Source organism: Tripterygium wilfordii, chromosome 1 (genome assembly GCF_013401445.1).
Source record: "Tripterygium wilfordii isolate XIE 37 chromosome 1, ASM1340144v1, whole genome shotgun sequence".
In the NCBI taxonomy this organism is placed as follows: Eukaryota; Viridiplantae; Streptophyta; class Magnoliopsida; order Celastrales; family Celastraceae; genus Tripterygium; species Tripterygium wilfordii.
In genome coordinates this window covers 8,342,729-8,355,976 of record NC_052232.1, presented here as the reverse complement: position 1 = coordinate 8,355,976, position 13,248 = coordinate 8,342,729, and the positions used below count along the sequence as shown (strand labels likewise).

The 13,248-nt window shown below is 38.8% G+C and overlaps 1 protein-coding gene across 2 annotated transcripts; it reads right to left on the bottom strand.

The window, feature by feature from the left end:
- Nucleotides 1-3,950: 3,950 nt before the first annotated feature.
- On the bottom strand, nucleotides 3,951-11,934 carry LOC119984041 (auxin response factor 6-like). Of its 2 annotated transcripts, XR_005464835.1 has the most exons (15): nucleotides 10,881-11,934; nucleotides 10,489-10,601; nucleotides 9,988-10,086; nucleotides 9,826-9,882; nucleotides 9,578-9,733; nucleotides 9,403-9,487; nucleotides 8,697-8,787; nucleotides 8,076-8,240; nucleotides 7,875-7,997; nucleotides 7,248-7,323; nucleotides 6,921-7,068; nucleotides 5,548-6,701; nucleotides 5,164-5,354; nucleotides 4,375-4,643; nucleotides 3,951-4,255 (listed from the first exon to the last, which is right to left on the bottom strand). XR_005464835.1 is itself a non-coding variant. In XM_038827831.1 (14 exons), exons 1-14 carry the CDS (start codon nucleotides 10,921-10,923, stop codon nucleotides 4,445-4,447), a joined length of 2,700 nt encoding a protein of 899 aa, XP_038683759.1. In that variant the 5' UTR covers nucleotides 10,924-11,933; the 3' UTR covers nucleotides 3,998-4,444. The 2 variants fall into 2 exon arrangements, 1 of the variants encoding a protein (XP_038683759.1); XM_038827831.1 differs by having other exon boundaries at nucleotides 3,998-4,643; nucleotides 10,881-11,933.
- Between the last annotated feature and the right edge of the window lie 1,314 nt (nucleotides 11,935-13,248).

The window sequence follows — 13,248 nt, the reverse complement described above, 5'->3', positions numbered from 1 at the left end:
TAAACATGGCACGAAGAATTTGAAAGCCCATATCAAAAGGTGCAAAGTTTTGCAGGCCAATAAAGGTCCCATGGACAACTACACAATATCTTATGATGGAGATAGGGATAAGGATGGTACAAGCCTAATCAATGAAATGAGGCTTCACAAATTTGCTACCAGTGCAATCCGTGACAGTCTAATTGAGTGGATAATTTGTGATGAACTCCCATTCAGCATTGTTAGAAGCCCTAAATTCAAACAATTCTGCAAAACTATGGAGCCTCAATTTAATGTACCATCACGGCAAACAGTTGCTAGACATGTTTTCAAATTGTACAATGCTCAGAAGCTGAAGTTGAAAGAGTCTTTAAGTGGTTCCATAGGCCGAGTTAGTCTCACAACTGATATGTGGACCTCTTCCAACAATACAAGCTATATGTGTATAACGGCGCATTTTATTGACAAAAGTTGGATATTGCACAAGAGGATTATCAGTTTTAGTATGGTTGAGGACCATAGAGGAGAGGGCATTGGTAAACAATTAGAGAGTGTTACTAAAGAGTGGGGGATAGAAAAAATTATGTGCATCACGGTTGATAATGCTGCTGCAAATGATGGTACAGTAGATTGGATGAAGAAATATGGGTCTAAACATGTGTTGGGTGGCAATTATCTCCATGTTAGGTGCTTTGCTCATATCTTGAATCTAATTGTGAAGCACGGCCTACAAAAGTGTGTTGAATCAATTGAAAAAATTAGGAATACGGTGAAGTATGTGAGATCGTCTCCTAAGAGACAATCCAAGTTCTTGGCTTGTGCGAAACAAGTTGGTGTTGTTATTACTAAATCTGTGTGTCTTGATGTGGCGACACGATGGAACTCCACTTATTTGATGTTGGAAGTTGCTCTAGAGTATGAGCTGGTATTTGATCGCCTATACCATGAAGATTTAGGTTACCGTGACTCTTTTCTCACTACAAATGTTCTTGGTACACCTGGTTTCAATGATTGGGAGAATGCTAGGAAGCTTATCCCTTTTTTGAAGCCTTTTTATGATGCAACTATAGCATTATCTGGTAGTACTTATGTCACAATCAATAACTACTTCTTTCGGTTTCAAGCTATCCGAGATCATTTGAAAAAAGCTCGGACGAGCAATTACAAAGTAGTTTCTGAAGTGTCAGTTGATATGATGAGCAAATATGACCAATATTTTGGAAATACTTCAAAGGTCAATATGCTAGTTTATGTTGCTCTAGTTCTTGATCCAAGGAGTAAGTTGGATGTTTTCAAAAGAGGTTTAGAGTTATCCTTTGATAGAACAACTAGTACCGAAATATTCGAGGGGACAAAAAAGTTGATGGAGGACTTATATGAGCAATACCGTTCAGCTTTAGAAACTCCACAATCACAATCACATGTTGCACATTCATCTCAGAGAAGTAATTCAGATTCGGCCTCATCATCATCAACCTCTAAGCCTAAGGTCACCAATATGTGGGATATTGTTTGTGATCGAGCTGAATATGCCACTTCTATATCTAGATCGGAGTTAGATAAGTATTTGGCAGATGATCGCGAGAATCCAACGGATGAGTTTGATTTATTAAACTTTTGGAAAGTGATGGAGGGCAGATTTCCAATTCTTGCATCCATTGCTAGGGATATATTTTCTATCCCCGCTTCAACTGTTGCTTCAGAATCTGCATTTAGTATCGGTGGTCGTGTGATAACAGATCGTCGTAATTCCTTGCTGCCAAGAACCGTTGAAGCACTCTTATGCACACAAAGTTGGTTGAAAAATGTGATTTCAATTGAGGTTGATGAGATGATTCTTGATGATGATGCTGCTGAAGAAGTGGAGAGGGTTGTTGAAGAAGGTAATTAGATTTTCTTACTTAATGCAATGGTGGATTATAACAAGCATTAAACTTTTATTATTTTAGAAACTATTTTATCTATTGGTGTTTGAGCTTTTATTCTTTTAAAGTATTTGCAGAATTTCATTCAAGTTGCACTTATTTGTCTCATTAGGTTGTTTTGAATATTGAAGTAAGTGAACAATTTTTTCTCAGAATTGGATTGTGGATCTTATCCATGTGGACCTCCTAGTGCCATGACTATGCTAGACTCCTCAAGTGCAAGTGTATGTAATGTTGGGGAAGGTTGAAGACTTGAAGACAAGATTGTATGCCATGACTATGCTAGACTCCTCAAGTGCTACTGTATGTTATATGGACTTAGTGCCATGACTTTTGTTTACAGGTCTTTAAAAAAAGCATGTTATATTGTTGCTCCTCAAGTGCTACTGTATGAGTGTATGTTATATGGACTTAGTGCCATGAATTATGTTTACAGGTTTTGGAAGACTGTATGTTTTTGTTATATTGTTATGTTTCATTTGATGCCATTTTTTTAACCTCTTTTTAAGGTTTTTTGTTAAATTGTGAATCAATTTATCAATATGTAATTCTGTATTCAAGAATTTTGAAACAGGTATTCAGGGCTTCAGGTGGGCTTAGGGCCTGTTTAGGGTTACCGGGTCACCCGAAACCCGGACCGGTAACCCGGTAACCCGAAACCCGATAACCCGGTTACTTCTTAATAGGGTTATCGGGCGGGTCATTTATCTGTCAAAAATCATCGGGTCGGGTCCAACCCGGACCGATAACCCGGAACCCGGCCCGATGGACACCCCTAGTTGAGTGTGTTGATCTTACCACTTTTCTTGGGCCTGTGGGTTTATGATGCATACCAGATCATTCTCTAAACTGTTGGGCCTCAATGCAATTGGATTGGGGCCCAAAATCACACTTTCGATCAACTATTTTCCATATTTTTTCCTATCCCATCCTTCCATTTGGAATTGCGGATGTCTGACCAAGAACTTTGGTCTTCGGATAAATTGGGCTTTTTGGGCTTTGGACTTCAGATAAATTGGGTTGAACTCTGGATAGACTCGCAATACCCACAAGCCTAAACACATTAAAATAGTGTCTGTTTACGGTCTTGAACTCTAGATAGAGTCGCAATGCCCACAAACCTAAACACATTAAAATATTGCTTGTTTACGGTCGAAACTCTGACAAATTTGTTCCTTCATTACCAACATCCTCACTTAGGTCCAGAAAATCGGTCTTAATGTGTGTGGTTATGAGTTCTCCTTATCTATTACGACTATCTCTTAATTTTTCCAATGTGGGAACTTATCAATGAAATAAACTTGTATAATACTAATGTTATTATTGGAGGGCAATAATTTCAGAAGACCAAGATACAATTGTAGATTCCAAGTACATGTCCTCTCAAATTTGAGGATCTTTTTATGGGTGGTGGTTGAATAGGGAAACCCCACCATTTTAATAGTTGATAGTGTCCTTACCTTGTCACCATTCCATAATCCATACCCTCTCAAAGGTAAAAGTACTCCCAACTGTACTCACCAAGTCACAAGACCCACAACCATGCACCCAGAAAAAAGCACTAGCTTTGGAACTTTATTCAGTGGCTAGCTTGTTTGTCCAGTCTCAACTGAACAACAACTCTCTTGGTCCCTCAAATCAACACATGTAAAAGTACAAAGAACCATCAATCTTCACAATGTTGAAAGCATCACATGTTCCACATGTTCGTCCTGCCGACAACAAGGGTCCCACCCACTAATAAGGGCATCCACGAGTTTAGATACATATAGGATATTCAAAAGACAAGCTTATATAGTTGTACTCTCGGTTATCAAAAAAAAGAAGAAATCTACCCACTTAAAGAAAGCCTTTATTGATACTTGAAAATAAAAGGAACACACACACACACCATTTCAATGAGTAAGAATCTGTCTCTCTGCTTGTTCAGATGTCCATCCTAAACAGCAGTTTTAACAGACCCAAACAGAAACTCAACATAAAGAAGTATATGTAATTATGCATATGAAATAGTAGATATACATAATAAGGGTGCACAAATTAGTCTGAAAACAAAACATAAACGATTAATTTCTGATACAGCCCATCACAAACATTAATAGAGTGTTCACGTACATTCAAACTCAGCTCGTTTACAAAACAAAGCCTTGTTGTTCATGTATCTACTAATCTAAGAGAATAATCAAGATGTTTTCCATACCTTGTTCCATTAAAAAACCATCAAATGGGATCTGATCTCCCAAATGTGCCATGTTCAAACATCATGTTCAGTCCCCATAGCTTTCAGTTCATCATAAATTTGACAGAACAGGAAGAGAAACAAGCAACTATATCTAAAGAAACCTGGAATCCTAACAAAATACGGATGATACATGTGTTTCAGTATCGTAGATTTGGAAAAGAGATACCATCTAATTACAGTAGTAAGAGTGTATATTATGATAAGTAGCAACGGAGTAGCCCTTTTTACCTATAAAGAAGTTTTGAAGAGCCAACAATATTACAAAGCGAGCATATGATTGCTAAACTGCTCAAGTTGTTCAGTATTCTATAGACCCCACAGAGGTTATACCAGAGTTCAGATTTCTAGAATCTTGATGGCTCATATAGTTATCGCAGATGCCATTAGAAAGCCGTTGGATTGGGGCAGATTTCAGAAGCTCCAAGCCATGCTTGCCCATTTGCTGCACTTCTTGTGGCGAAAGTATCTTGATACACCACACACTGTTTACGAACTCCCTGTACCATAAACAGGATGAGAGTGAGCAAATGACTTGAGTCCAGAGGAAATATCAAGAGCACATATGGATGGACTACACAGTAGTTTTTTGCATTCATATTCATATGAAGACAAGTATTCGAAGCAAATGACGGATAGAAGAGAATCATGTATTCAAACAAACACTAACCAAAGAACACAATACATAAGAAGAGCAAGCTTAGGAACTAACGACAATGGCTAGTGGTTTCTTAAAATGTAGAACTTCCAAAAGGGGTGCACAGAGGAAAGGGAATATGACAGTGGTATCATCCCGGGTTTACTATACAAAGGCGAGTCTAATATTGCCCAACATTATAGAGGTTTAGGGTTCTTAATAAAGAAGTATCCGAAACACATGCCTCAAAAAAAAAGAATTTTTTTAATTTTCTTCAACCATCATCTTCGACCAAAGTAACCTTGCTTCCAGGAATTTATATATATGAAAATCATTAAGTTAACCAATCATTCAAGAATAAACAGTAAAAGATTAGCACTCACGGCCAGGGGTCGTCGCCAAGTAGAAGAACATCATTCTCCCGGTCAACGAATACAAGCTGCCAGCCTGATCTCAGGGGGTCCTCCAACTGGCCTTCAAGGCCAAACATACGTGCAAGCTCACTGCGTAGCTCATGGTAGCTGCTAAATTTGGTGATATCCAGTGACCTTCCAAAGGACCCCGACTTGTAGACCTAAATAAAAATATAGCCATGTCAGTGAAGAAATTGCATACATCAAAATGACAAGAAGAAACTCCTAGAGTCAATTCAACATAAATTAGAATGCCAACAAGCAAAAACACACATTGACGAAGGTATTACTTTGTGAATTCTCTTGACCAACATTTTTCAACATAAACTAGGATGTCAACAAAGAAAAACTCACCTTGACAAAGGTATTACTTTGTGAATTCTCTTGACCAACATTTTCTGAGGACTCCAGCACACCTGATTCAACAATGCAACCTGAAGGAGTCATTGCCGCATTGAGAGAAAAATCAGGCCCTGCATTACTCATATAATTGGAAGCAAAGGGTATAGTTCCGGAGTCATTATTGCTGCCAGCTCCACGAAGGCTTGCCATTCCATTCTGCATAAACAGAGATGAAGGCTCAATATTGACACCAAATAAAAGATGGCTCTGCGTATCGGTGCTCCCATCTTGGTCTATCAAACACTCCCTGCCAGGAAAAGGAGGCAGTGTAACAGAGTTCTGAGAGACATTTGTCTGGGGTGGCCCCAACTCTTCCACCTGGGGCATATTACATGAAGGAGCTCCAGAAGAAATAGTAGGTTCAATCGCAGCTCTCTTTGATGGCCAGGTACCAGAAGCTATCAGTGGGTTTGTTCTAGGCATGTTGAGCATGTGAGATGATACATCCTGTGGAAACGAACCCAATAGACTTTGCAGCGGAGAAACATTAGTCATAAGGTTCCCTGTTGAACCAGAGAAACTCTGCTGTTGAGAAAGTGAAGAGACAACTTGCAATGCTGGTGACTGAGATTGAGAAGCAAACTGAGAAATTGCAGAGACAGTATTTGAAATCTGTGGATTGTCAGCCAGTTGCTGGGGTAGTGGCAGAGGCAGTGGCTCTTGCTGCTGCTGTCGATTATTCAGTTCATGCTGATGCTGCGCTTGTTGATGAAGGATTTGTGACCGAATTTGAACCTCAGACTGAGAGAGAGGCTGCTGATTTTCCGGAACACGTTGAAGGAAGACCTGTTGAGGCTGAGACTGCTGCACTTGGGGCTGAATTAAAGCGGCATTCCTCCCAGCAAGATTATGCGGCATCTGGTATTGCAGAAGGGATGCAGGTGTCAGTTTCGCAGGATCTACGGACCTTATCTCTTGAAGTGCTGCTGCAGCCATAGCCTGGTACATGTCAGGTTGCAGACCAAGAATGGAAGCATCAAGCCTAGGCTGCATCCATGGTGACATTCCGATTCCCTGTAAGTTCATAGATTGGATTCCACCACGATCTCCATCTCCTCTGACCCACATAAGGGGAGAATTCATTCCTAGATCATCATCCCTGATGCCTAACAAAGAAAAGTAAGCAAATTCAGAGCGAATGTAGCAAGGTGAAAGATTATCCTTAATGCAATACACTGGCAGAGTAGTGATATATTACTCTACACTTGGTCCCACATTCAGATGATAGAAGACAGTTACTCTACACTTAGTCCCACATTCAGATGATAGAAGACAAAGGTATGCACAGAATCAAAACAGCTAGAAGTATCAGCACTGAAACATACCACTAAATGAGGGCAGTCCTGGTGGCCATGGTCGTTTAAACCTGACAGAAAATGGAGATGGATACATCGGGAAGGTTGTTAAAGGTTCAATCTCCCACAGTGAAACTCTTGGCTGCCTTTCCCCTGCCGTGGACTCATCCCAGCCAACCTTCATTTGTTAGTAAAAAATCCATCAAAAGTTGAAGCAATGTCACTATGGCAGACCACACAGACACATCCCAAAACACCAAGCAACATAATTTTGTGGAAGTTAATATTGACAGAACAAGACTACACGGGGCAATAGTTCCAAAAATACAGAATTTAATCAAGTTGTTCTTGACAAACCTTGACTGAGCGCCAGTGTGAGCTTGGCCAGCGAGTAGGTTCTAAGTCTCCTATACCAGTTATGGTGCCCATGTAGCTGAAAATACACACTTGTCAGATGAGTATGACGTGCAGATTATCAAAAATCTATATGAACCGAAGGAAACAATAGATATATGTTTGAGGCATCGAGATAATCTAACGGTCATCAGATGGGACATGTAATGTAACAGCAGAACATCACGATGAAACACCCACAAGATAGTCACGCCATTTTCTTACAATTTATTTGTGTCTATGCCAGTTACCAGGGGCTCTTTTCCCCTCGCCACTACATTAGAGCATTCCTGAGAGATCAAACTTCCTCTCTATACACCTCATAATGATGAATTCCAAATTTTCTGTAAATTGTTCTGGCAGAAAATTTATTTTCCAAGTTCTAACAAAATCTTCAGCAGCAAGAAATATGTACAGTGGCCAAAGCCAGCAGTAAAATTATGGCCCACACCATACCTAACCGCAAGCTTTGTCATTCAAAAACATGCATATAAATGCTTAAGAAATTATGTGAATCAGAAAGTGCTAATGCCACAGTAGTCTCAGCAATTATAGTCGGTGACAAGTAAAATGAAATGGTAGCGAACCCACCGACGAACACTTGATTCTTCTGTTTCAAAAAGCATCCTAAAGCGCATGCCAACAGAGACACGGGTATGATAGACCGCTTTAACATACTTGACCAACGGTATGACAAATTCCGATGGGCTAGCCCTGAATAAGAAATGATGTGAGTCGAAAAAAAAAGACGATTTATATTTCTAATATTTGCCCAGATGAACGAAATCATACCTTGGGTTATAAAATATGGTGAAGCGGCTATTTGTTGTAGCTGCATGAGCTGCAGCAGCAAGAAGCCCCAAGTGCATGCTATCGCTTGATAAAACTGACGACGGCATAACAGTTTGTGGACGATTAGCACGTCGAATACCAAGAAGTAGCTGATTCTTTTCATTCCTAACAAAAGAAATAAGTATCAGACTTTCCGTGAATATATTTGTGAAGAAACATACTTAGAGCCATATTCAAATATGCCAGAGAACCAAAATGTTCAAATGGAAAAGGAAATAAGAAGCTGCCCTATGAGGGTACCACTACCAGGTACATAAAGTAGACGAGTCAAGAAAGGACATTACTCTTGAGGCACATCAAAGTGTTATTTCCTCAAAGCTTATAATAAAGTTTGCAGCCAAAACAAACACGATCAACATTACAATATTCACCAAAAATCCGTTGGCATATCTTTCCCAAAGTATCTAGGATTCAAGTCTCATAATATGGGATGGTTGGTACTACAAAGTTTTGTAGACCACAGGAATTCAATTGCTAAAAAAGATTAAAAACAGAAAGTAAGATGTTTTATACTGATCAAAGCCACACACAGGGAGGTACGAAGGACCAGTGGATACCTACCAGATAAAGAGCACCGAATCACCAGCAATAAGTCTTTTAGCACTAACAAACACACTCCAACCTGTTGTGAGAAGGTGCCTTTTGGGTTGGCCTACATAAAGAACAAAAGATAAATAACTAATGGTTGCTGTAATCAACTGCAAAACTCCTTAAAATATTTGTAAGATAATAACATGGATGTCACTCCACGGAAAGTTTATATGATTCCACAATTAATAGAATCGAAGCGGCAAAGGATTAGTCTTAGTTTGATTTTCCTGGTGAAAAAAAAAAAGCAATATAGAAAACTAGTGAAACAATAACAGATCTAAGTAGTTCATAATTTCTTATAGTAAATGACAAGAGAGACTACATATTCTGCACATGGTAGCCTGATAGTTATAGAAACATATACAAAAGCCGTTAAAATTAATCCCATATTATCCTACACTGAATCACTTAAAACTCCATTCTGCAAACAACCATATCCAAGAATAACAGTCAATTGAATGCATGTCAATGAGGTCATCAAGGATGGGGCTAAGTTTGATGATGAGGATTATTTTTCTTCTATCACATCAAAAGAGAACCAATTGTTTCGCAGTTAACCAATTGTTTCGCAGTTGTAGTTCATATCAGCAAAGATCATGAAGGTTGAAGTCCAAAATTCCCAATGCATATCCAGAATGAGCTTTCATATCTAGAACTATTTCCTTGAAAAACTCACCACGAAAGATGTGCCGGAATTTCCACTCATTATCATGAAGATCCCTGGCAATCAACTCTTGAGCAGGAGGCTGCATAGAGAAATCCTGTACGTCCAGAATTATGACGTTAGAGATTTTCTGCAAAACACTGAACAGAACTAATAGTCGAATTCCCAAACCACAGTGTACACTAACCAAAGGAGGAAAAACTTTTTCAGCTGCCCGCCGAGGGACAGAGAATCCTCCATGAGTACTGGTATCACTGGCGGTCAATGTTTTACAAAAATAATTTGTTGGCTGTTTGCTGGGGATACCCAACTCTGCTGGAAGGTAGGCTTCCTTCTGCTCTTGCTGCAGGAGGTCAGTTTGAGAATCTTTAACAATCTACCACACAAGGTTAAAAGAGGCAGATATCAAATGTGAGTTGAGAATATGTGGCATACCGGACTCAGTGGTTGCAATGTCATCTGTGCATATACTTCATCTGTTTCAACATCTGCCTGAAATTGGTATTTTTTTTTTGACCTCTTAAATAAGATCTCAAGGAAATAAAAAAGTTGAAAACCAGCACTCAAAAATACAAAAATGACTAGAAGCACCCTTACATGCATTGTAACATCATGAAGCTGGCATATAAGTTGTGGAGGTAAGCTTGGATAGTTAGGGATGTGAGCATTCACTTCCATGTTGGTCGTGGCAGCAACCTAAACAGAGTAATAATATGTGCTTAAGAAAGGGAATGAAGGTTGCAAACAAGCGTATCTTAACATAAAGCATAAGTGTATTTCACTCCAACAATGGAAGATCTTTAAGAACAAAACAAGAAAACCACCAGAGTTATATGTCAAGCTCCAAAAACAATCGACGAGCAACATTCTTGACATACAACAATTCTTAGTTATTCAAATGTAAAACTCAGATCGATACGCTACAAACAAATACAATTTATTGCCAAAAAAGTAATAAAATCTTATTAAGCTCTGATGTGTTCACACAAATGCCCATCTAGGTGATGCTGATAATTGAAAAGTAGAAGCAGTTATCACATCTTACTTAGTCAACTGTGTACTCATATCACAATAAAAATTTAAAAAAAATGAACTGACCTGCTCACTGTGACCTTGTGGGAAGTAAACAACACGGCTACCAAGAGCTGGAAGAGAAACAAGAGGGCCAGCACAAGCGTGCCATAGTTCAGAGTTCAAAACCCTCTTCTCCCCTGCAAAATTTCATTGCGGAACAAAGTGAAGATTTGTCATATTTTAGGTTTCAAACATCATTAGGATCACCAATTATGGACTGTAAAATCAAGAGTAAAAATTACATAATTTCAGGTTTCTAGGATTTTTGTAAGTTTAGGATCTTTAATCAAAAAAGCAAACCAATAAGGAAAATTTTATTTTGCTCAACATTCAATAACTAAGGAGAGGTCATTAAATCCTATATCTCACAGAGGGACCCAGACTGAAACACAAAGCAGAAATTAACATTAGCGTACCTTCTTCGGGTTGAGGATTAAAACCAGCTGATGACAGCCTCATTTTGAAGAGATTAATACAGAATTACTCTCAAATCCCAAGTGGAAGCTTTTCAAGCAGGCACCATAATACACCGAACAAACCCCTTAACAACCCCCATCTTTGCTGCTTCTACTCCCCAGAACACCATGACTCCACCACTCCCTTCCCTTCGACAACCAAACCCAATTGAGAAATTCTATCATATACCCATCAAAGGGAACAAAGAAAGGAAACCCCCCGTAGCATGTGATATATACTTCACGGAGATTCAGGTACAAACAACAAAGATAAATGTGAAACCCAGGACAAATCCTCAACCGAAGCCAGTTTTGCTGCAAAACACGATTGACTTTGACCTCATGAGCTCCCACTTATCATGACCCCCCACCCAAGCAGCACCTGTAGTATACAATCAGAAATCTTTGTTCCACAAAATCCTCACCAAGTGGACCTCCACATTTTAGCTCTACAGACCCAAATCACTTGTCAAGTTGTAATTGGGGTTTCACAGTCAACAATTAAGTATCAAAAGGAGAAACCCAATAACGCACTCAAGCCAAAATCGGGTAGAAGAGTAGTAGATCTCAGCTTGGAAGTACCAGAGACTGCCTGACAACCAAACAGAGAAGTAGATCTCCAAGCTAGGAACCCAACACCACCACGAAACACTGCAAACGTTCGAGTACTTAGATATGGAGACTCGCGTATTATGTAGTTTGAAAAGCAACTTGAAGCTACATGGCCATGGAACCAATGACTGTTTCAAGAGATTTTAAACCTCTGACACAGAGAATCATTGCATGTTTATACACATAAAATGAAGTGGGTATTTATGGGTTTGGGCTATTGTTTTCCCCCTCTGTCTCTCTCAGTCTCTCTATTCGCTCAATGAAAGAAATGAACACACAACCGCCATTATTTTTGGCTGCCTTTTTTTATATCAATAGTGAAAAAGTGAAGCACCAGAGGAAAGAGAGAGTCTGTCTTTTGCATAAGAGAGAGAGAGTGTGTGTGTGTCAGATTTTTATTGCAAGAGAGGGAGAGAGTTTTCATTTCTTCCTTTTCCTTCACTTTCTTTTAAAATTTGTGACTTTTGGTGTTCATTTCAGACACTGTTGTAAGTGAGAAATTGACACAAGTATCCTCCATTGCTGAAAAAGATAGATGAAAAAGCCCAAATTTTCTTGCAAAATTTACAAAACCATTGATGAAAGGAATGATTAGATGGCACTGTACAAGAAGGGGGTTCAGTCTTGCCACTCATGCATCCTGATATGTGGACCAACTCCAATTGCTTTCCATCAACACCCACTTGAAAACCAACAACTCCTTGAGTTTATGTTGCTAGGGATTGTTATATTGTTATCTTATCTTTAATACTACGATTTTAATTTGGATATCTAGGGGTAAAGCATTATTTCATTGCGGTCCGAGGAACGGTATCAAATCGAGGCTTTGAATACTAGATATGACCTCTAAATAATAGGGGTTAAGGTCGGCCAATGACCATGGAGATAGTTCTTTCCTCTTTATAGGTCGTAGGTTCAATTTCTATCGAATTCATGTATGATATTATCATGTACTTGATTGACATGTATAATTTGTAACAATAATGTATTATGTACCGATCGACTTCAAGAGGTATTATCCAAACATAAACAATTTGAAGTATTGTAATTTTAGAGTTATGTCTTCAGTTACTAAACCAAACAAACCCTAAATATCTAAGAGTATAAATGAAGGCACTACATTTTCTTATCAGGGTGGCAAAAAGTTGATTCTGAGTCGGACAACTACCTATCCCATTGTCCGGCCCCTGACCCGGATTAGATTTCGGGTGTACTTAATTGACCAAACCTCAATTGATTTAAATCAAGACAAGTGAACCGAACAATAACTTAATCCGGATTAGGGTCCTAACAGGTAAATCAAACAAGATTTCTGTGTTTGGATCCGGACCCGATTTTAAACCGGACAAAATTTTTGTATTTTGACTCAAATTTCAAACATATAACTTATGTCAAACTTTTATTTAATCCCGATCGGACAAATTTGAGCTTTGTCACCCTTTTATTTTCCACATCTAGACAATGAAGTGGCTTCGATGCTTCCACGGAAAAGAGAGATATTATTGACATTATTATTGTGGAGTAAGATATTCATCCCATTGGCCATTGAAGACTGGTTGAGTGGGACTAGCCCTTACATTATATTATGATATTGACTTCCAAACTTTTATTATTGACTTGACAAAGATAAATAAATAAAAACAGTAAAAAAAAGAAAGAAAGAAAGAATATACCAGAGAGATCGGGAATTTGTGGCTGAAAATACTTTATATAATTA